Source organism: Pseudopipra pipra, chromosome 8 (genome assembly GCF_036250125.1).
Source record: "Pseudopipra pipra isolate bDixPip1 chromosome 8, bDixPip1.hap1, whole genome shotgun sequence".
NCBI lineage: Eukaryota > Metazoa > Chordata > Aves > Passeriformes > Pipridae > Pseudopipra > Pseudopipra pipra.
The window spans coordinates 3,595,110-3,619,493 of NC_087556.1; the positions used below are offsets into that span (position 1 = coordinate 3,595,110).

The 24,384-nt window shown below is 49.7% G+C and overlaps 1 protein-coding gene across 1 annotated transcript in view; it reads left to right on the forward strand.

Moving 5' to 3' along the window:
- Window positions 1-24,384, forward strand: part of CDH23 (cadherin related 23) — a 194,781-nt gene that overhangs the window by 93,418 nt on the left and 76,979 nt on the right. Inside the window, exons 9-13 of the mRNA XM_064662202.1 lie at window positions 2,709-2,787; window positions 12,311-12,423; window positions 14,349-14,537; window positions 22,778-22,927; window positions 23,705-23,863. Of these exons, the coding sequence (XP_064518272.1) occupies window positions 2,709-2,787; window positions 12,311-12,423; window positions 14,349-14,537; window positions 22,778-22,927; window positions 23,705-23,863 (690 nt within the window). The remainder of the gene's footprint in view (window positions 1-2,708; window positions 2,788-12,310; window positions 12,424-14,348; window positions 14,538-22,777; window positions 22,928-23,704; window positions 23,864-24,384) is intronic.

Consider the following 24,384-nt stretch of genomic DNA (forward strand, 5'->3'; position numbering starts at 1 on the left):
CAGGAGCTGGCATCTGCCAGTCTTGTGGATGTTGGAAGAGTCTTGTGAAAGAGCTGTCAGGATTGATGGGAAACCAGGTGGGATGTGAAGAGGTGCCCAGATCCCCACCCTTGCTGTGGTTCCAGGAAATAGCATCCCTGAACAGCAGGGAGCTCAGCACCACTCTAACACGTGTTTCTTGGTCACTGGTGAAGTGTTGCTCATCTCCAGGAGGAGCTGGTGAAGGGGCTTGTGGGGAAGGAGGAGAAACACAGGGCTGTGAGGAGAAGAGGGGGAGACCCAACGTCAAATGCCACCAGCATGATAGTCATCATCACAAGCTTACCAAGGACAGGATGAACCTCAGCGTGGCCTCTCATAGCCCTCATTCCTGGGATCAAATGTCTGGATAATTTCTTCCCCATGGGCATCTCTGTGGCACGCGCTGCTGAGATATCTGAATGAGATTCCCCCTCCACCCCTCCCAGACTTTCCCTGCTGCCACATCCACGCTCATCCTTTTATCTCTCCCAACAGCCCTTCTTCCCCTTGGCTCCTGCAGGAGGGGCCTCTCCCGCAGATAAGGCAGCCCATTGCTATTCCCTAGCCATGGCAGGAGCCCTGCCCTCTCCTGCAGCTGTCTTCCTCTGCAGTGTGCACAGCAGGACACAATTCCCATTCCATGCTGCTCCTGAGCTGTCTGACAGGTGATGAGCGAGCTGTCAGACAGACCCAGTGCCTTCACCCACTGCCCTTCCATGGAGGAGCTCCTGGTTTGCCAAGGAGTGAACGGAGCTCAGATCTGCCCTGTGGGGATGGGAGATTAAAGCTTGGATGAAGTTTAATTCTGCTGAATATGATTATAATATATAATACAATATAGGCTATATAATACAATAGTACACAATAGAATACAGGCTATATAATATATATAGTAATATATAATACAATACATAATTTATAATTCAATAATATGTATTATATATATTATACTCTCTCTATATATATAGTATAAATTATAATACAAGCAAGAGAAAGGTGAGACAGAGCACACTGGATTGCATTGCCCTTTTTTTTCATCTCTATTTTGACCTGCCCTCCTTTCCACATCCCCTGTTCTGCCTTCCCACCTGCTCTTTTCCCACTTTTCTTGTGCTTTTTATCTGTCCATGCTCCTTTGGAAAGCACAGTTATTGTCAGTGATTTAGAGGCTCTCCGGGTGGCTGCTGAGCCTCACCAGCCAAGCGCTGCTCAGAGGCTGGTGACCTGGGATTTATGGCTAATGTTCTCAGTTAATAACATGGATTTACTTAAGGACTCTGTTGGAATGCCCTCAGAGATCAGGGAATGGGCAGCCTGCCTGGCCCTGGGAGCCTGCTTTATGGCCAGTAGTGGCATTGAGCCCACAGGGGCACGAACCTGGAAGCCAGGGAAGATGGTGAGTCCCTGTTTTCCACTGGTGATGTTTCTGCCACAGCTTTCCCTTTGGCCTTCAGCTGATGGATTGAGGGGCAAACACGGGGCTGCGGATCCACTCTGCTCCCTCGTTACACATGCAAACACCTCTGCTGACATTTCTTTTGGGGGGGGGGAAATTAAAAAATTTGCTGCTTTCCCCACTGTTAATAAGCCAGTGAAAACAAGAACAGCTGAGTTGTAAATTTTTTCACACTCCATTAATTACGGGCGCGTGCGTGTGTTGGTATTCACAGGGGCTCACTGCACTGCGGCGGGGGAAGTTGACTTATGGAGTTGACATAAGCGGTGTGGTATTTTTATTTCAAGAGCTAAATAAGAATTTTGGGTCACTTTTATGCTCTTTGTTGTGTTTTGGGGACTCTCAGATCTTTCCGCTGGGCTATAGAAACAGTCTGTCCCACAGGATGGAGGATGAGTGGGTGAGCTGGCAGCTGCAGAACCTCCTGCCTGTGGGCAATTCCTGGTTCTCAGCATGTGCCCAACACTCCTCCTCCTTCTCCTCCTTGAAGGTGTCAGTGAAAATCTCTGCAGCTCAGTTATGCAGTTGGCCAGTGTGAGCATCCCGTGCTGCCTGGGGTGCCTCATTTGAAGAATACAGGGAGAAAGGGACAGGTTGCAATTGGGAAGCCAGTGGTAGATAAAACTGTTGTAGTGACCAGTGCTGAAGGTTGTGATGAGAGGGAATTGTTGCCTTTGGTTCTTGAGGGACTGCAGAGTGAAAATCCTTGTGGCAGAGGAGCATGTGCTGTTGCCTACCAGCTGTGAAGCTGTGAGGAGGCTTGTGCTGCACCTTCAGTTCCTCCTTCCTCTGCTTCCTCAAGCACTGGTAGCTGTGCTTATCACACTGACCCTGCTTCAGATGTGACCCTGCTCCTCTGAGCAGGGGATGAGCAGCACAGGGTTGGAGCCTGGTGGTACCCTCTCCAGTCCCTGCAGACACTTCCCCTGGTACAGTGCAGCTCACCCTGCTCAGGGGGTTTGGTTAGAGGGTGTGTTCCCCTGGTCATACCCTCAGCATTCCCAGCTCCATCCTGGGATGGGTTAGCAAAGTTCTGCAGCTCACACGCAAGTGATGGGTGGTGAGCCTGAACTGCCCCACGATGGGGGTGGTGGGACTTTTCCATGTCCTAAGATAGGTTATCCAAAGCATTGGCCCGCGGTAACAGGGGCAGTGCCTTGTCAGGGTGCCCTGGCAGCCTCAGCAGTGCTGTCTGGGGTGGCTGTGACACCTGTCCCCTGTCCCTCCCCAGGGCACCACCGTGCGGATGATCACGGCGATCGACCAGGACAAGGGCCGTCCCCGCGGCATCGGATACACCATCGTCTCGGGTGAGTCCTGGGGGACACGGCGGGCAGCCCAGCAGGGATGGAGGAGCTAACCCCGCAATAAGGCACATCCCGTACCTGAGAAATCATGGAATCCTAGGTTGGAAGGGACCTTAAAGATCCTCTCATTGCAACGCCCCTGCCATGGCCAGGGACACCTTCCATAGGTGAGGTTGCTCAAGGCAAATTTGGCAATATGTCGTGTTGAAACCTTTCGTTCCTAACGATGAGCTACAAGCAGCTCAGCTTCACGGAGGAGATTTTGTGTTCAGGGAGAGAGTGGTACTGTTTACGGACTGAATGGCTCCTGGTGGTTTCTGGGGTGTTTCCCAAAAGTTTCAGAAGCTGGGATGCAAGGGCTGGACCCATGAGGGTGCAGAGCTGGAGAACGAAGCTTAATTAAAGTGATGGTGGGTTTTTCCTTCTGACGGGCACATGGATTGATCCTGCCTTTGCAGACTGGCTCTGAAGGCTGGGAACCCTTCCCAGGGTGGGTGAATGGATTGCTGCAACTGCATGGGTCCTCATGGATCCCCAAGGATGATCCTCACTTGGCAGTGCTTGGCTCCTTTGGCTCCATAGCTTGGGGACCTCTGCTGATAGCAACCGAGCCAGAAGCAGGGCAATCCAGGCAGGCATTTCGAGATAAAACATAGCTGCTGTAAGGAGAGGCCAGTTTTTGGGGTAGGATGTGACTCATTCAAGATGCCTTGAGATCAGCAATCTCTGCCACACCCAAGGCAGACTTTGATGCTCATTGGGCTACTCTCACACACTGCTTTGATGAGGACAGGCAGACTACTCAGGGTAACCCAGGCATGAGGGACCAGCTTGGTGGGTCTGGGTTATAATCCTGTTCCTGGCATTGCTTTTGAGGGGGTTCTTCCCAGCAAGAAACGGCAGCAGTGCCTCCCCTCCCTGCTGTGCCACATGCTTGGGTGCTGGCTGGCAGCTCCTCTGAGCTACACGTGTGGAAATAATTTTCCAGTCTCTGTTCCTTAAAGCCCAACCATTTCAAACCCTCTTTAATCAACCTCAGGGGTCAAGGTGATTTCATTCTGACTTTCAAGTCCACTGATCCTGGCTGCAAGTGCCCATGTTGGTCTGCCTTTGAAGATGCAAGGATTATTTATTCCTCTAATTCCCTCTGCAATTTACTCGAGAGATTCTCCCAGATTGTGGGTATCAACTGGCCAAAGTGCAGCAGGGGCTTTCTTTTGGCTGATACAGGATCTTTTTCACTGGAGACAGGACTGAAACATCAATCTAATTCAGAGGCTGCTGAATTGTGGTGAGGATGGTAAAATAGCCTGGCCATCCTGGATGGGCAGTGGGGTAGTGGCAGGGAACCAGGATGCTCTGGGATCCGGGTGACAGTGCAATGTGGAGAGACATGCAGGCAGATCACTGCAAACAGCCTTGAGTCTGCTTGTGTATGCCAGGAGTTCAGTCCCTGCCCCCAGTTCTGCCTGGTGGGGGGCAGCTCTTGAATGGGAGAATCAGGCAGAACATATCAAAGAGTGATTAAACTATTCTGCACTATTATGTTTTTTGCCCAAACATGAGAATTGCAGAGTGTTATCCTAACTGACCAGGAGTTCTTCTCCTGTCGGCTCCAGGGTCTTGTGGAGTAGGGGTGGTGGGAAGGATGAGCCTGTGGATGGACCTGAGGGTCCAGACACGGGACTGGCATCTAATGCACTTCCAAAATCCTGCTCACCCAAGGCAGGCCATTTTTTTTTGGCAGGCAGGTAAAGCCTAATTAATTTCTCATTATCCTCAATCATGATGGTAAAGGTCAGTGAGCATTTTTGCGCCTGAGCTGGAAAATTTTTATGGCAATTCTGCAAAAAAAAAAAAAAAACAAAAAAACCACAAAACTACCAAAAAAACCCTAACATATGGGAATGGGGAAGCAAATTAAATTAGAAACCAACCATAAGCAAAAGTGAAAGTGGCCAGTGGAGGTAGTAATTATACCTGGCTCCTCAGCTCCCTCCCAAGAGGGGAGGTGGCAGTGATGCTGCTCCCATTTCCCTGCAGGGAAGGATGATGCCTTTCCCTGTCTCTCCCAAGTTTTTGGGCATAGGGTTGGCATCTAGCTGGTCTGATTTTACCTTTTGGGCTTGAATGTACAGCAGTGAGAGAGCTGAGAAGCAAACCCAGCCATTTATCATTCCTTCGATGTTAGTATCTAAAGCTTTGGTATGATTTGGAGGTGGGGTATAAAAATTAATTTGGAATTGCTGCTGTCCTATCTGGTTCCATCCCTTGGGATGTACTGCAGCAGCTCTTATTTATACAGCCATCTCCAGCGCAAGGTCCTCTCGTGACAGGAACATAATAAAACTAAAAGATTAACCATAACCACATAAAATAAGACTTAAGATCTAACTTTATGCCGCCAGCTTACAAAGCTGTTAAGGCTGAAGTGCTGGAGGAGCACTGGTCTAGCTGTGTCCTGGCTTTGGCTAGTTGTCCTCTTGGGCACGTGAGCCTGCCTGGATGCGCTAGGAATAATTTCCATACCTAATAGAGAAAAGCCATTCAATTGTTTCTCCCCTTTCCTTCCCATAAGAGTGTTTCAATCACAGGAAAATGTACTTTTTTGCCTCACACTTTACAAGGAGTGGGCTCACCACCTTGGAAAAGGCCAGTTGAAGAAGACATCCAAATTAAAACCTCTCAGTTCATGCCCCTCGTGACAACAGGCTGGTTCAGTGCCAGTGCTCCCATCGCTCTGAGGGGTGTTCCTGCTGCTTTTCCCATGGGTGCAGGCAGCCCGTGGCTGGAGCCCTGTGAAAGCCCTCCCTCCCCAGCTGCTTTGACAGGTTGGAGATGCTCAGCCGCTGAGGTCAGGACTCTGTTTGAAGGACAGATAATTAATCCAGCAAAGTAATCCACAGTTCCTTTTTGGCAGATTTATGGAGATAGCCTCTGTACCGGGGACTCTGCCTCATCATCTTTCATTTCCCAGGCAAAGCGAGTGACTTGTTGTATAACACGACCTGTTCTAGATAAGACTTTTCATTTAGGGGAACTCTCCGGGCTAACGGAGATTGATTTTCCCGGTGGAAGCCGGAGGGCCCTGGTGCTCTCGGCAGGTTCAGCCCTGCAGTCGGCACTGTGTTTTCACGTTTGCTGCCGCTGCACATCGCCTGGGGCATGGGGAATCCTCTGGCTCTCCAAAGGAAGGATTTTTATCGTGAGTTAAACAGCAATTTAATTAATAGGCAGAAGGAGACTCTGGCCCATGAGCTTTTATTAGGAAATCGCGTTGTCTCACATGTAGCTCTCTTGTGGTAAACTTTGGGCTTCATTGATTTCCAGGATAGCATGAGGATGTGAAGGTGACCTGTGCTGCTTGTGCGGGCACTGAGGGGTTAACCCAGGGGAAAGGGTTCCAAATGTCAGTCTCTGCCTGCCTGACACATTTCAGGTGTGGTGATGGATGGGCAGTGGGGGATTGCACAAGGGCAATCCATATGTCCTTCCTGGGGCTTGGAAAGTCCTTCAGGAGAGAGGGGAGCGAGCGTGAGGCTTTCAGTCAGCGAGCTGGTCCTCAGGGCTATCCACAAACCCTTACAGTGGGGTTTATTTTCCCCCAAAGTGGATTGATTTAGGAGACTGATGCAGTTTCTGACAAAGTGCTCCCTTCCTAAAGCTGGTGCATCCCAGGGGGAGGGTGAATTAAAAATCATTGTCTGCACAATGCGATAGAACCATGAGTTACAAAAACGGGAGGGAAGCTGAAAAGAATTGTCCTCCACCTTTCTTCTGGATTATCTGCTAAGGAATAAAATGTCATATATAAAATAAATAAGTATATATGAATTATATACATTTATATAAATAAAAATCAGTGCAGTAGCTCTCAGAACATGTTTCCCATGGTCTTAACAGATCGAGAGTGCCCTGATGCCTTCCTTTTGAAAGTGCAGAACAAGTCCTTGAGGCAAGGTTAAGTGGCCAAAGAAGTCTCCAAGCCCTCAGCTGCTGACATTGCCCTTTATAGTTGGACCTAACTTAATAAAGAAGACAGGGGCAAAGCAAACCAGCGCCCTGAGTCTCTTAAACTGGACATCAGGGAGAATCCTTGGAAATGGGACCCGCTCACGTTAGTATTCCCATTGTCTACATTGTGCCAGCTTTTTCCCACATTCGACTCGCTTGGTGAACTACCAGGGTGTTGAAGTCCTCATAAATTACACCTGTTGGGAGGGCCTTACAGCATGATTTAAAGGCAGGCATCACAGCAGAACATTTCTGTAGGAGGACATGCTGATGGGTGGAAAAGTGCCTTGCGCTGAGCTATCCATCAGAAGCTGTTTTTCCCACCCTGCCAGTGCAAGGGGATGAGACAGCACAAAGCAGAGATGATGGTGTGGTCACAGTCCCTCTTTTCCTGGCTCAGTTGCTCCCCATCTTCCTCCACGCTCCTAATGGTGTTTTGTCATCACATTGGCATCTAGCTTTGGCTCCCTGACAACCCAGAAATCACTGGGAAGAGATATGATTGGGATAATGGTTGGCGTGGCAGGTGGTCCCCTAGCAAATGGCCTTCGGTAATTAAAACTATACATTCCCTTTTATGTGTAAGTAGGAAACAAAAGTGTATTTTCTGTTTAATTTCTGGGACTTCCTATATAACTTCTTGGGATTTAATGTGTATTCACAATTGAGCAACCTGGGTTAGCGGAAGGTGTTCCTACCCATGGCAGGTGCATTGGAACAAGTCTCTTCCAACCCAAACCATTCTGGGATTGGCAACCACTGGAGTAGGATGAACCTGCACTGTCTCTGTTCATGTCAGCGCTGGAGAAAGCTGTTTCTGAGATGGCTTTTAATGGAGGATTTTTGAAAAGGTGTTGAGCCTGGAGATGCGAGGTTTGTGTTTAAAAGCACATTTTTGGTGGTGTGGAATGGTGAATGGTCCGAGAATGGTGGTTGTGGTCCAGAACACAGCATCCTTTTGTGTGAAGAATTACACTGAGAGCAGAAGGTCTGTAGGCTTTGTTCTCCTCTCTAGGGCCTGGCCACAGCTCCCAGGGAATTTGGGAGTGGGATTGCACCTCAGGTGATAATTGTCTCCTTTTATTTCCTTGAACTGTACATTCAGTTCTAAAAAAGGAAACTGCGCGAGCATTTAATCCGAGCTGCTTTTGTGGCTCATCAAAATCAGAAGTTCTGCTGCTTGTGCTGGAACATGCAATTAAATCTTTTGAGGGAGATACTAAAAACATGCAGAGGAGTGCCAGCACACAGCTTTGGGCTCGGATCCCTTGGCCCAGAGAGCTGCACCTTCTGAGAAGAACAGCAAGCCAAAGTCCCGAGCAGGAGAACCAGGCACTGTTTCACTGTTTTGTAGAGCATCTTGATTTCATGCACAGCTCAGGTTGTAATAACCCCTTTTCCTGTGGAATTAACTTGTTGCCTTTGAATTTAAGCCCAGGGCAAGGTACTTGCCCTGGCTCCCCTGCATACGGCCCAGGGGCAGACACTCAAGGTGAAGAGCAGCGAGGTGGGCACGGCAGCTGATGGGCTATTTGTACGATAATAACTGTGTCTGTTGCTGACTCTGTGAACCACATCCAACAGCATCTATTTCAGTGCTGAGGAGCCCTGATGGAGCACATTTTGATTAATAAATTATCCGGCACAAGGTGTGTGATGGGTTCCCCTTTCACATCTCATGAAAGTCATCCGCTCCAAGTTCAGTGGCTCAGCAAGCCCCGGGCCTTTCCAGGATGCAGCTTCCTGATATGAGCAGCCCTTTGTGTAGAGGGGGGCAGGAAAATTCTCCTGCGTGGGACTTTCCTGCACGGTAGCTCTTCACTAGAGCTGGGCATCAGCTGTATCTCTATCTTGTAGGGATTTGAACAACGCTCAAAGGCCAAAGGGGCAGAGAGGAAGGAGGAAACGTTTTTTTTCCCCTTTTCTTTTTTCCCCCCCTTTTGGGTTTGAGCCAGTACTTTTAATGGCCTTTTTAAACTGTGAGAGCTTGGCTGAGGACAATTAAACATTATGGCCCTCATCTATAAAACCCCTCGTTATAGAGGTGTTTCTCCAAAATGATGCCTATGCCACCATCCGTTCCTCAATGAGCCTGGGAAAACACTGTGAATGGGCTACTGCGATCCATTCCATTGCTCCCAACCAAGCATCCTGTCAGTCTCTGCCTTCCCAGTCCCCAGTCTGGCTGTGGATTGTGTGCAGGAGCTGCTGCTGTTCCTGTATCTGTGCACGGATAGACAGATGGGAAAGTTTTCCTTCTATTTTTACCCATAACAAGGAGTTGGGCTTGTATGTTGTGAGCAAGACTGTTCCTTGCCAGGTGGGAGCAACAAGTCTGCCAGAAATGGATTCATATTGCAGCCCCAAAGCTCATCCTTATTTTCTTGTCATTGTTCACACCTTTCCTCTGTCTTTTTGAGTATTTTAAACATTGTCTGCCTTGTTTTCCTTCTCTCTGTGCTCCCTTTTGCTGCTCAGCCTTTCCCTTCCCATCCTTTAATTTCCGCCCCACCTCTGGTCTCTCCTGCTGTCCCCTACCTTGTGCAGTGTCCAGCTCCCTAGTTTGCAGTAGTAACAGAGAGGTAGAAGTGGAGCCTGCCTTCCCATGAGGTGTCCCTCTCCATGAATGCTGCCTCCTAGGCAGCCTCACATTTATTTTCTGCTTCCTACCCTGCTCTCCTTAAGGGCATCCTTGCTGTCCTAGCACTCAAAAGGAGAGCTCCTCCTTTGCTGATGAAGGACCTGTTTGTTCCTTATCCTTGCTTGCTCTTTCCAATGGAGCTGGATCACCAGGTTCTCTGTGAATGTGCCACATCCTTTTCTGGATGGAGAAAGAGGTGGAGAACATGTAAGCCTCTGTTTCACAGAAACCAGAGAAGAGTCTTGGGCTCCCTTCTCAAACCAGAGGCATAGAAATGAAGTCCTTGGTCTCCTCAGAATCCTAGAATGGTTTGGGTTGGCAGGGACCTTAAAGATCATCTAGTTCCTGGAGAGACAATGGGAGAGCCAGGATGGAGGAGAACTAAAATAGAGGTGGGCAGAATGAGAGACTGGGGAGAGGAAAGGCAAAATTGGCTAATTTTCCCCCACCTTGTTTTTTTCCCCCTTGCTCTGTGGAAAGTGAGGGCATGTGAAGATGATTAGAGAGATTTTTGCAAAGAAAATACCTTGGGAGAATGTGCCTTGTTTGGCAGTGTGAGTGCTTCAGCAGGGATCACTGGTCAGAGGGATAACAAAGTGGTGGTTGGAGAGGTATTGTAGAGGAGATTAGGAAAGGCCTCTGAGGGATGAGTTTGGACACACCACTTTCCCTTCAGAGACTAATTTGGAAAACCAGGAATTCTCTGGAGCTCAAAGGTCACCCCAGTGGGCATCAAATGCATGGCTGATAGTGTTGGGGAGGCTGAGCTAGAGAAAAGCCTCCGATGTGCATCCTGGGGGGGCCTTTGGGTCTAGAGGTTAGTTGTCCATCCTTCAAAAAATTACTGTGTTCAAATATGAAATTCATAACCATCTTTAGGGCACAGAACTCAGTGCTGTGTTTAGTCAAATTCCTGTCCTATTGACCCAATTCCACTAAATTCCGTTGGTCTCCACATTTCATTACACTTCATGTTAGGGGGAGATGGCCCCGATGCAGAAACGTTGGCAGCCTGGCTTCCTGGAGCATTTAAATGCCTCACAGCACAGTACAATCCATCTCGTGGAGTGTCCTTCAAAGCTGATATTGGAAGAAGCTTCCTAAAGACTCAGCCGTAAATTACATAGCAAAGGTGGGAAGTCAGGATGGAAAGAGGGGAATTGTCCAAGGGAGAAGATTAGAGATCTTCATGTACAGGAGGAAAAGATTAAAAAAAAAAAAAAACAAGACTGCTGCTAATATTTTAAGTAGCCGTGTGCCAGTTCATTAGGCTGGCGAGTGGTCAATGGGGCATTTCAGATGGAGAGAAGAGAGGACCAAGGACAGAAACGGGAGGAATTCGTTCCGAGAGGAAGCTGTAACAGCTTGGTAATGGGGGAGAAAGGTGTTATGGCACTCAGGGCTCTGTGAGAGAGAGGAGAGGCCAGGGTGGCTCCCAGGGTGGGAGGGACAGGATGGACAGACCTGGAGGCTTTGGCCATCCCAGGAAAGGTGCAGCTCTGCTCAAACAGGGATCAGGAGGGAGCGAGGTGGATGCTGAGTGATGGGAAACAACTTTCTGTGGCAGCAGATCTGTCTTGCAGCTCCCTTCCAGGGAAATGACAAATGCTGTGTGAGTTTCCTTCACGCTGAGATGTATTGAGAAGACAGGATTTATTTTTTGGTTATTTTTGACTGGGATGACTGGAGCGTACCTGCAGGGTTTCCTTGCTCCCGTTTGGGACTGGATCAGGGGTTTTTGGATGCCATGAGATGATGGGGGGAGTGGTGTGGGTGGCTGTATGCCTGTATATAACCTCCTCCTCGGTCATCACTAATTCAGCAGCCTCCTCTGGTTTTATGTCAGGCTGGTGTCAGGTATTCCAGGCTCCACATACCAACTGCTTGCTTTTGTCTGGCTGACAGAGGGAGCACCTGGAGTTGCCACAAAGTCATTCCCACAGCAGGACATTAGTCCCTTTAGCATCTGCTGGCCATGATACTCGAGTGTTTCTTGATCCTCTCTGGGTGTCTAATTCTAGAGGAGGAGTCAAGCTGGGATGGTCTGTAGAGGCAGCCCAGCCCTCCATGGCACCTTGTCTGGTTACTTGCATGTAAGGACAGGCAGAGGGGCCAAATTTGGCTCCAGCAGATGAAAACAAAGGGCCATGGGGTCAACAAATCTGGCAGGAGCATAAAAGCAGGGCAAGTGCCTACAGTACTTTGCTAATACTCTCCCTGGCTCCAAATAATCCAGCTAAGAAAATTCCTGAGCTGTGTGCAGCTTCTCTGTTACTTGATAGAATTTTTTTTCTTTCTTTAACCTCTGCAGCCTCTCCTTGAAATCAGATGGGCTTGTATCATCCTCAGCATCCTCTGGCAAGAGGCCCCACAGTTAAACTACTGCTTGTTATGTGGAGAATTACCTGTGAGCTTGTTCTGTCTGCACCTTCCTCTGACTAACCTGGACTGATGTCCCTGAACTCCTGTATTTTAGGAGAGAGGCTGTGCCGGGGTCATGGTACCCTGTGAATGCAGGTGCTCGTTCACAGGGGAACACCTGGTTTTGGCTCTGCTTTCAGCTTTGCTGCTGCATATTTTAATAACTAAAGCCCTTTGAAATTCTTCAGCTGCCTCCAGCATTTGCAACTTTTGGCTGATGAAAGAAGAGCCCCATTTTCAGCCCTGAGCTAGGGCAGGTGAGAGGAGGAGAGGACTGTTACAGCCATGACATTTTAAAGCACACTGGGATGAGGTGCCAGGTTTGCAGAGCCCACTGCATCCTGTGCCCAGCTTGGAGCTCATGTCCTCCTGCTTCCCTCCCTGCATTACCCCCTGCACCTTTCGGGATCAGCTGTGCTTGTGCTCACACTGCCTGTTATTTTTCCTCAGGTAACACCAACAGCATCTTTGCACTGGACTACATCAGTGGGGCCTTAACCCTGAACGGGCCCCTGGACCGGGAAAACCCCTTCTACAGCTCTGGATTCATCCTCACAGTGAAGGTGAGATCTCCTCCAGCAGGGAGGCGCACCAGAGAAGCAGGATGGGGAAGGCATCCTGCCTAGGGACAACTCCTTTGAGGAGGAGGAGCAAGCCTGGGACACGTTGCTTTCATGGGCATGCAGAGCCGTGATGTGCTGTGCTAGTGAAGCCAAGTGAGATGTTAAACACAGCCCCCTTGTCTGGTGGCCCAAAACATGATGGAGTCTGTGTGGACATGTAAGGGTGTTTTTGGTGTCCTGCCTGCTCTCCTAGTAGATCTGCCTGTGGTTGTGTCCCAGATACCTGGGATTGCAAATAGCACCAGACACATTCAGGCACTTAAATTGTGACTCTTTTTTCCTGTCTCCCACCTTTCCCCCCCAAAAACGCCCTGGATAAACATGACATTTTGTCATGTCAGCAGGCATCTTGTGTGCCTGCCCGGCACAGGGATGGAGTGATGCTGGAAGTTGCCTTGTCAAGGAAAGGCACTGGAGCATGGTTTTCCAGCCCCACCTGAGAGCGGCTCCCTGGCTCTGCTCGCAGCCCTGTAATTAAAATCAATACCAAGCTGGGCAGCTGGTTGGAAACACATTTAGAAGTATGGATTCTTCTGGGCTGGGGTGGGGGAAAATCAGCAGCAGCATAGGAAGGGTCATTGATTGGGAGGGAGGCAGCCAACACAGCGCCTTCTCTTTTTGGCAAGTGTGATGCTTTGTTGGAGCCAAGGCAGAGGGACAAGAAATCACCCCTCTTGGTCCTGGGACCAGCTCATATACTGGGGCTTTGTGCATGGAGAAGAGATCTCCATCCCTGCTATCTCTTCCTTTGGGCTTTTATAGTTTCAAAAAGGGAGAAAGGGAGGATTTTCTGATTTTAATAGGGACAAAAATTAATCTTGGAATGGTTTGTGAGTCTGAAAACTTGCCTGTTTTCCTCCCTGCATGGTAATGGAGTTCCAACCATATTCTGTTGATCTAATAGATTTCTATTTCCTCTCCCCACAAACTTTGCATCCTCCTGTAAGTGCCAGCTCTCTGTGTCCCATATCCCCAGGACCCAAAATGTTCTCTGCTGTTCTTGTCCTGGAGCACGCAGTGAAAATACAGCTGGATTGCTCCTCGTTGGGATCAGCCTGTTCTGCTGTTGTGTGCAGAAGCAGTGAATAGCAATGAGCCGTGTGGGTCGTGTTAGCGTTGCTTTTCCATGCCCACAGCAAAGCAAGATTATCCAAAGGACAAGAGGAGGGACTCGGCTTGAAAAGGCTGTTTCACGAGTCTTGCTTCTCTGGCAATAAAATCTGCACTCTTTCCTTTTGGGAAGGCAAAATTAAAGTCCTTCTTGAGACAGAGGTGTGATGCGGAGTCATGACTCAGCTCTGTATTTAGACACATATTGCCAAACCTATTTTAAGGTCTAAATCTTCTTTTCCTCTGTGCCCTAGTTTTGTGTCCCTTCAGTAGTACTATGGTGTCTGGCTCCCTACTGCTGGTCCCACCTCAGGGGATTGCAGAGGGGAGAACAGGAGTGCCCTTTGCTCCATCCTGCCTTCCCTTATTTTGTGGACTGTCCCCTACATCTCACAAAGGATTTTTTTGTTTGTTTGTTTGTTTAAATGCTTGTGGCTCCTTCTTGTCCTTCAGTGTGACTCCAGATGATATGGGCAAGTGAGAACTTGGCCACAGCCATCCCAAGGGAAATGTTAAGACCCTGGGAAGGTTTGTGAGAGTGCTGTGGGCCTGACACAGGGGTGGTGGGAGAGCTGGGCCAACATCTCTGTGTGTTAACGGGTCAGCGGTGTCAGAGCCAACTGAGTGTCCTTTCATGGCAGAGTGGAGGAAGAAGAAGCTGCAGGAGTCTCTCATCATGACATGCACCACGCACACCTTTTATTACATTTATTCTTTTGGAAAAATAAAGGCTCCCTTGGTTTCTCTCCTGGCAGGGGACAGAGCTGAATGATGACCGTACACCCTCCAACGCCACTGTCACCACCACCTTCAACATCCTGGTCATCGACCTCAACGACAACGCCCCTGAGTTCAACAGCTCCGAGTACAGCGTGGCCATCCCAGAGCTGGCCCAGGTGGGCTTTGCCCTTCCCCTCTTCATCCAGGTGCAGGACAAGGATGAGGTGAGATATGCCCTGCCGTGGGAGCTTTTGTTTCTCCTTTGCAGGGTAGCACTGGTGTGGTTTTGGGGGTTGCAGGGGAGGTTGAGTCACTGGTGAGCCTGTGACAAGGTTCGTGGTTATGTCCTGACACCCACTTCTTCAGCTCCTCTGCTTGCTGGGTACCTTGAGTGCAGATTCCCTCCCCTGGGCCCAGGCACGGTACAAGCTTTAATGCAGTCAGGATTGTACAGCCCCTGAGAGCCAGAAAATAGGATTTTGTGGGATGCTGATTCCCGCCTGCTTCTGAGGGCTCTTATCGGGCAGTGCTTTGCCAGTCTGGTTCAGAAAAGGAGGAGTTTTTCTGCTGGGCTCACAGGGCACCTGCCAGGGGAGGGAAGGACAGGAGCTCTGGGCTCTCTGCCCCGGGAGGGACGGGTGTTGCCACTGTCAGGGAGGGGGTAGGAGATGCCCAGTAGCATGGGGAGGACTGGGATACCAGTTCATCACTGCAAACGAACCAGGAGCATTGGAGGCTTGTTCCTCCCTCGTGTTAATGGAGCTCCCATTTGTCACGCGCCGATCCGTGCCTTGTTCAGGATTGCAGCACGTTTTCCAGCCCTGGGCTCGCAGCCTTCAATTACTCTGATTATTTGACTTGTGCAGTTCACGTCTGGCTGCCTCTGTGTGCCAGTCCCCTCCAACCCCGCCACGCTGCCTGGTGTCTGCTCAAACAAGTGCTGACACCTCATGGTGAGCTTTCCGAAATCCCTCGGAAAGGCTCTGGCTACAGGCTCCTGCAGCCCCTATTCCTCTTTGGGCTGAGCGGGAGATGAGGGGAATGTGTTTGTCGGAATAAATGGCATCATAAAATGGTTTGTGTTGGAAGGGACCTGAAAGCTCATCTCATTCCAGCCCCCTGCCATGGACAGGAGCACCTTCCACTAGACCAGGTTACTCCAAGCTCTGTCTAGGACCATGGCAAAACATCATCAGGGTGTTTTCCTGGTGCTTCAGGTAAATGATGTGATAGCACCAAGGAGTGGGAAACGGAACATCTCTGCCTGGCCCCCAAAATACCAGTGGGTCAATTAAAATGTGCATCTTTTAAGATGCCTTTGCTGGCAGAGATGATGGATTTGCTATTCCCCAGCCCTGGGTGGAGTTCACCCCGTCTTGTCAAACCACACAGAAATCCCATTTTTTTTCACCTGAAGTGAATATGACACAGAACTAATAATCTACTTGTGACATGATGTCACTGTCCAGGAGTTATGAGTGCAGCCTGAAGAGGTGCAGATGAGCTATTAAGCTGATAAAGAGACTGTTTTTTCTTGAAAATGTCAATTGCTAATAAAGAAGATATGGATATGACAGATGCCTAGGATAGTTTCTGAATAGAGCCGCTGTCGTGCTTTCTGAGAGATGTCAGCAGATCCATTCTTGAAGGGCATTGTAACACTTCTGTTTGTGCCAGAAGGATGAAGTATCTGTCATTATTTCTGGTTAAAAGCTCATTTTACTGGAGTGACTCCCATTCAAGAATTCACTTTTCAGCCTTGCTAATTTTAAAATGGGAGAATAAAAAATAGCCTTGCCTTCCCCATCGCGCCAGCAAAAAATAGACACCATTCTTTTGATGTATTTCTTTAACTTCCTGAGATTTCCCCAAAAGAATTGGCTGAGATTTTTAAAACTGCTGAGAGAGGACCTCTTGCACTAAGGGAGTCTGAAGGAGTTTTACTGTACACGTCTTCAGAGACCACCACAATAGCACAGATTGCTTTGACCGTGGCATTATTTTCACTGACAAGAAGCAGAGGAGAGCTGATTCTTGGAATATCTGGAGGGTGGAAAGTTATAAGCAATTGGATTTTTCTTTTCTGCATTATCCTGTGGTGGATCTTCCTTATATATTTGCAACTGGGTTAACCGTCGAGGTAGCACCTGTGGGGGGAGAAAAACGGGGAGAAGATACTCAGGTTGTTGCAAATATTTATGTGAAATAGAAGTGGGAGTATGCCTGCAGTCAGGCTTGTTCTAGCACTGCTTCCCAGACAGTATATTTCTAGAGGTCTCAAGACCCCCAGACTTCCAGTAAAAAAGCTGCGGAAAGGGAAGGTAGCTGCCTGACGGTGATAGTTTGGATGCTCAAGTACCTCGTGAGAGTTGTGAGGTTTTTATAAACCATCTGGATTTGAGGTAGCTGAGATGTCACCGGGCTCTCTCGTGTCTCTGTGAGTGCAGGGGTGGAGGGATGTGTTGGCAAGGACCAAGGTCTTCAGGCAGGAATGTGACTGAGGACGTGGCTGACAGAAGCTATTTCAGCAGCACGGCCTTCATGCTGGAGATGACACAACTCATTTGTGTAAGGGGCAAGGGAACACAGGAAGAGAAGTATACACATCTCCGGGGAAAGCAGATAGATAAATAAATGAGAGCAGATGGGTTGAGACACAGGAAATCAAAGCTAGAGTCTTTGGGAAGATCACTTTGTTCAAGTTTCGTCTCCTGCCTCCCAACTTATGTCATGAAGTCCTGGCAGAATCTGTTGGCAGATTGGTTTCTTTCTTGAGTCAAACCACCCAGCCTTGTTCTGGCCCCTCCAGAAAATTCAACACTATTCCTTCAGCCCATGCCTGGACCTTGCCCTGGGCAGGGGTCCTGTAGAGTTGGATGGTTTTGGGGAGCCTGCCTGTCATTGCACCCCAGTTGTGCCTGTGCAGAGCTGGGGAAAGGGATGTCACTTGGCTCTGGCCCTTAAAACACACTGCATGGGTTGCCAAGGCTGCTAAACAAGGTTTTTCATAACTAGGCCTACATAGCCCTTTTTAATGGTGGGGGTTTTGATCTTTCTTTCTTCTGGTGTGTTTTGGACAAACTCAAATGATGGCTTTTTGAAGGGGTTAGATTAAACGACTCAGCAAAGCACTTGAAAATGTATTTACGTGCCACACAAGACCATGCTTGAAAGCCTGTGCTTGGATTTACCTCTGTGTTTAAGTGCCTTTCTGGAGCCTGGCTGGCATTAACCTCTCAGACAAGGTGCCTAAGCAGGGGCCTCCAAGGAGAAGCCCCTTCTCTGAGTCCAGCCCTTGCAAACTCCTGGTTGCCACCCCCACCAAACGTGGTCATGGTCTTGCCCCAAGAGGAGCTGGCTGAGGGCACGAGGTGGGATGGGGAGCATCTCAAGAGGATGCATTTGGGTTGAGCTGAGATGACCCCAGGTGTAGATTTGGGGTACAGCCAAGAGGTGTTCAACCAGGAGTGCTGGTTTTACCTTTTGCATTCTCTATGACTTATTGAAAACACTTCAGCATAAGAGAAATCAGCACACGGGGTTTGCACGGGGTTTTGGATCCAGCCTTCTTGAGCAGCCTGGTCTTAGTGGAAGGTGTCCCTGCCCATGGCAGGGGAGTTGGATTAGATGAGCTTTCAGGTTTCTTCCAACCCAAACCATTCTGGGGTTCTGTGAACCAAGAAGAAAGCATTTTTTCTGTGCAGCTGATTTTCTCTCCCTGCCAGACAGAGAGCAGACCCTTGAAAACCTTTCCAAAGCCGTTTGAGAGCTGTTTATGAAAATCCATGGAAGTTTCCCAGTATTTAGACTGAGCCTATACTCGGCTGGACACCTCAGAAGACCAGTGTGTATAGACACTCCCAGGCTGGGGCTGAGCTCCCCTGTCATTCACATTGTGGTCGATCAGCAGGGACAAATAAATCCTGTGTATGAGACGGAAGATTAAAGCCTTGACTTATCTGCTTTTGCAGCAAGGTTTGTTTCCAGGTTGAGAACATGAGTCCCAAGCTGTGGAATAGTTTGATGTTAATTCAGAGGGCTCATGTGCTCCTGGGCTGGCTGACATGGGGACACATGGATATCCTTTCTGGATATGCTGGATTTGTATACCTGGTGGCTTGCTGCAGCATCTTAGGGTGAAGGCACGGGTTTGGCCATGCAGGAATAGCATCAGGGCATCCTTCAGGGAATCCCCGTTTCCCATGGCTGCAAGATCCATGGAGTTAAGGGAAATGGCAGTGTGCTTTCCCAGGGCATGGCAGGGAAACCAGAGCTCTTCCACCGGGCTTCCACTTGATTTTCCTCAGCACGGTTGAGCGAAGAGGAAGAAAAGGGCAGAGGCTGTCTGGAGCACCAGTATGATGGTCTGACATTTTAAAATAATTTTGAAACAATCCTCTAAAATAAGCATATTGAGGAAGACAAATGGGGAGTTTAAAATAAAGCAAAGCCAGGCCGTGGGCTCTTTGTTGCACAGAGCTCCCGCCGGAGACCCGCGTAGGGGCATTGTATGTGCCCATGCATGTGCAGGTGCAATGTATGAATCATCCAGAGCATATATATGCATATGACAGGCACGAGCACTATAAATATGATCTACACAGCAAGGAACTGTAAAGGGGAATTGACGGCGCACGAGTATTCTCTCCCAAAAGTACCAGCTGCCAGTCGGGCTGAATTAGATTTCACAGGGGTTTTTGCAATACATGGAATTCACCAGCAAATTACACTTAAAGAGGGAAAATCAATCATTTGGAGCAGAGATAAGCTGAAGGCGAGGCAGCCTCAGATTGATCCCGTCTGTGCAGGCGTGTGTGGAATTCAGCAGATAACCTGGGGAGAGCAGGGAAGGAGAAAACTCCTCCGGGAGGGAGGGAGAGGGCAAGAACTGAAGCTCAGGATGGACAGAAGGATGGGAGAGAAGGACTGCTGGAGTGGGGAGGAAGATCAAAAAGGTTGGGGAGCATTTTGCTCCGGGCATCCTGCATTGCCCACCACCCCAGTGAGTTCCTTACAGATGCAGGGGACAAGCGCCCGTTCCCAGTGACCCCTCAAAAGGGTTATTGGTGCTGGGTGGGCGATGGGTGCTGGGTGGGTACTGGAAGCCCAAATTGCCTGGCAGGGCAATGGGAGAGAGGCAGGCAATGCCAGAGAGGCTGTTCAGAGCACTTCAGTTAAATACCTTGAAGTAGGTGGAGAGAATAAACCCCTTTATGCCTTGTGTTTTCAAAGGAAGGATTTAAGTGCTATTTGTCTCTGACTCACTAGAACCAGGCATAAAGTATCCAAGCCCTACAAAAAGATACTAATTGCTATCAAAAAAGAAACAACTCTTTTTTTCCACCCCCCCTTCCTTCTCCCCCACTCCTGAACTCTCAGCTCTTTCATTGCTTTGTGGACTTCCCAGAATGAGGGGAAGCTTGTTGTGGGTAATAGCCTGTGCCTAGAAAGTGGCTGGGAGGAAAGCTGGAGTTGCACTGGATTTTGTGCTTCAGGAAGGCAGGGAAAAGCAAACTGCATGGAGCTAGGGTGGAGGGAAGCAAAGGCAGCCCAGTACTGAGGGAAGGTGAAGAGGAGAAAACCAAGGATCCCAGGTTGCTTTTCCCCAATGTAACTGGCTTTGTGCTGAAAGTAATTGCAGGAAGTCAACCTACTGATGCACCTCAGTGATTTCAGAGGTTGGTGTGGTTGTCTAGGGATTTGAGTTATTTTATTTTTTACTTTGTTTTCTTGTGTAGCCATTAGTAAGTGATACTAAATACTTGCTTTGACTGTAGAAGGCTGAATAATTTCTGGAGCATTTGCAGGTGGGCTCCCACGAGGAAGGGGTGGGGTGGGAGCAGGAGTGATGAATGAAGCCATTGGGGGACACTGGGTAAAAAAAGCAGGGATAAAAATTATGATCCATCCAGTCCCAGCTGAAACAGCTGATGTGGCTGCCCCTGGCCTCCTGGTGGGAGAAGGGGTTTCCTAATCCGTGGTGAACTGTGCCCTGTGAGTGCGGCTTGCAAGCTGGGAGAGCAGATTTTTGGCCACGATTCAGAGCAGGTGCATGAGCAGGTTCCTCACGATGCTTCACACCTCTGGAGGGACACCCATACCCACCTCCTGGCATCTCACAGCCTCCGCTTCTGCCCTTGCCTGTCAGTCCTACCTGTGCCCAGGGTTATTCCCTCTGCTGCAGCCCCCTGGAATTTCAGAGGGATATTGGACACGTGGGGCTGCCAAACAGGTCACAAATGGTTCAAAAATGAAGCTGCTCAGTCAGTGGTGGTTTTTTTGGGAGCGGGGTATCGGCATGAGGTTGATGCTGTCACTGGCAGCAGGGCCAGGGCGCGGCTCCCATTACACGCTCCGAGGAATACACAGGCGAAGAACAGAGTTGTAATTATGCCCAACTGCAGCTACAATTGTCTTTTAGCTGAATTGTCATGAAATTTCCATCGGTTGCAGCGCCAGCTACGGCTGGGAGGAGGCTTGATTGCTGGGAAGGAGGCAGTGGGCAGCAGCCTCGAGCCACGGCAAGGGCTGGCCCCACGTGCTGGCACGGGATGAGAGGAGCTGGAAAACGTGTGGCTGCAACCCGGCTTTGGGCAACAGCAAACTCCCCTCCAAAACCCATTCTTTTATGGCTCCATTTGTTTTGGATGGAGACAGGTTTATTATTGTAGGGTTGCTAAGCTTTGGCAGGTGGCTCCTTAATTTGTGGCTCTAAAAGAAAGCAGACGACCTTGTTTTCAGTGATAGGGGAAAAACTGGAGCCATGCAGGAGCTGGTAGGTCAGGGCATGGAAAGGGGAAGGAGCAGTAAAGCAGGTCATGCACTGATAGCACCCTGTGCATCCCATCCTCATCCTCAGCACTGCAGAGAGATGATGCTTGGCTTGATCACTGCCCACCAGGACCTTTGAGAGCCCGGGGATGCAGGCTTGTTTTTCCTCTTCCCAACCACATTTCAGATCCATTGTTTGCTCTGGGTGGCAGGAGCAGGTAGGAAGGGGTGAGGAAAATGTAAGCAGCTCCCCGTGGCTTCCTCTGGAGTGGGGGGGTCCTTGCTGTGAGCTGGGTTTAGCCAGTCCCTTCTGCTGGGCAGCTGATAACAATTTGAATATTCAGATTTGCTTTCAGGCATCCACAGGGGGCTCGCAGGCTCCAGGAACCAGGAGCAGGGAAAGCAGCATGGGGGCCAAAACAAAAAAATAAATAGCTGAAAAAATATATAAATGGCAACTCGCTGCAGCCCTCCCAAGAGGCAGCTGTATTCCCCTTCCCCAGACCTCACGTGGGGAGACTGAGGCACTCGAGGGGCTGCTAATTAGGGATGGTGGGTATCTGGAGGCTGATCTCCATCCCCAGCTGGAGGGAATTAATCCACCCGGCTTTCTTCGTGAAATACTTGGATTTCTTTTGATGTTTCAACTTTTATCTCATGCCTCCAACAAACTGGCTCTTCTCTGGCTTCCAAGAAAATCCCTTGGATCTCGCCGCCACAAAGGGCAGGGAGAGCACCGGGTCCTGGGAGAGATGCTGAGGGCTCAGCAGCAGAGCTAGGCAGAAATTCCTCAATAAAATGGCTTTTTGTCACTGGTTGAAAATGGTCATTTGTTGTAAATTGACATCCTAAGGATAGGGTATGAAATAACGGCTCGGGGAGTAATGCTTCCTTCTGCCCATCCACTGTATCCTCTGCTCCCTCCTTCCCAAGTGTATGTCCAGGGTGTCAGGAGCAGCCTGGCAGCAAAACAGCTCGAGGAAGGTGCCAGTCTACCCTGAGACGCTCCCACTGTCCTCCAGCAGAGCATTATTGGGCTCTGGGTGCCGTTGTGTGGCCCTGTGGGTGCCCTCAAGGACTGCTCCTGCTGTGGGGCTCTGCTGGATGTGCTCAGCTTGCCCTCAGCTCCATGGATTGCATGGAGGTGTAGGAAGAAGGGCAGGCCAGGGATTCTGCTCATGTTGCCAGCTCTCAGCAGTCACACTTAGGCAGCTTTTGCTATTAGTGCCCCTTCGTGCATTTGATTGGCCCCTTTTTCTGATAGGAGGGAGGTCACTCGGGGAAAATGGGAAATTCATCTCTGGCAGCTTTCTGAGCTTGCTTTTCATGTGCTCTGCTGGGCTGTGCTTTGGGAAGGGTGCTGTGCCCAGAGCGGGGCTCCTAAAGTGTTGGTATGGTGGTGGTCCTCCTGCTTTGCTGGTCTGGGGAGAGGAGGAGTTTTTCCAGCTCCCAGTTCGAGCTGTCTTACTGGAAAGAGCCTTCTGCATGGGAGAGGCACCCACATTGTGCCCCCAGCCCCAGGCAGTAAAATCCCAGTGTATGATACACTGTGTAGTACATGGACCTTCAAACAGCAAAAGGGGCTTTCCCTTAGGTGTGTCCTGTGCTGGTTCATCCCAGGGGTGCATTCCCATTCCTTTCATGTCCGTGTGGATTTTGTATGAAACTCCAGCCTTCCTCTTTCCCTTTCTAGGGACCCAACAGCGTTTTTGAGGTTTACCTGGTGGGCAACAACTCCAACCACTTCATCATCTCACCAACCTCCATCCAGGGGAAGGCGGACATCCGTGTCCGTGTGGCGGTGCCACTGGACTTCGAGACCATTCCTCGCTATGAATTTTCGGTAAGGCTGCACCTCTGAGCTCTGTGGTGCATCCACAGTTTTCAGCGTGACCTGAGTGACCATTAACCACCTTCCTCTCTCTTGCAGTACTTGAAGGGGGCCTATAGGAAAAATGGGGACAAAAGTTTTACCAGGGCCCGTTGTGATAGGACAAGGGGTGATGGCTCTAAGCTAAAAGAGAGTTGATTTGGGTCAGCTATAAGGAAGAAGTTTTTTTCATGAGGGTGGTGAAACACTGGAACAGGTTACACAGAGAGGTAATGGATGTCCCATTGCTGGAAGTGTTCAGGGTCAGGTTGGATGGGGCTCTGAGCAACCTGAAGATGTCCCTGCCCATGGCAGGGGGATGGACTAGGTAGCCTTTAAAGGTCCCTCCCACCCCAAATCATTCTATGATGATCCACACTGTGAAACTCTGTAGCACTGCAAAACAGCCAAAAACCTGGAAATTACAGTAAAGCAAAGAAGGAGGTGGGGAAGAAATGTGCTCTGCACCTTCTCTTTCCAACATCCAAAGGCTCAGCTGCAAGAGCTTAAGCAGAGCAGGGCCATAAAAGCTTTATAGAGCATAAAACTTTGTTTTAAGTGCACCTATCAGGCGCCAAAGCCCTCCCCATCCTCCTGCTCCAGCTTTGCTGGTGGGTTGCCCTGAGCTGGCTCATCTAGTGAGGGAGCTCAGGAGAGCATTGTTTTCTCCACTAAGGAAGGGTGGGTAACTCTCCCAAGCCTCACAAACAGCGTCTCCATCCCTGCCCTTCGCTTCCCGTCTCTGCCCAGCTCTTTGCAAACGAGAGCGTCCCGGACCACGTCGGCTTCGCGCGCGTGAAGATCAACCTCATCAACGAGAACGACAACCGCCCCGTCTTCAGCAAGGTGCTGTACAACGTCAGCCTCCTGGAGAACACCACCGTGGGCACCACCGTCCTCCAGGTCCACGTGAGTAGGAGCATTCTGCGGGTCCTTGGCACGCACGTGTGGCTCCACGGTGTCCGTCATCAAGGCACAGGCTGGGGAGCCTGGTAAGGGAGTGTTAAGAGATGCTGATGGTGGGGGTTTGGAGCAGATGTCTTGACTTTTCCTGTCCTCTGGAAGATGTGTATGTGGTTCCCACCACACCAGGAATTCAAAGAGAGTCCTACACTGCATCTCACGTGGAGATACTGCTCCCAGTTGTCATGGTCATGGTCTTGGTGAGGGTTTTGTCACTGCTCTGTTTTGAAGCACCAAGTTCCTCAACCTAACAGAGGCCAGCTGAGCCAATGAAAGGGCAAAGGATGGAAAAAGAGGGGAATGGCTGTATCTGGCAGAGTGTGGTATGGCGTGGCTGGCAGCAGAACAGTGGTGCAGAGGTGGAGGTGATAGCGGGGGAGGCATTTCCGTAGCGCTCATCCCTCCTGCGTGGGTTGGGTGGAAGCACCCAAAATTCTCATCAAGCAGACACATTTCCTGATGCTTGA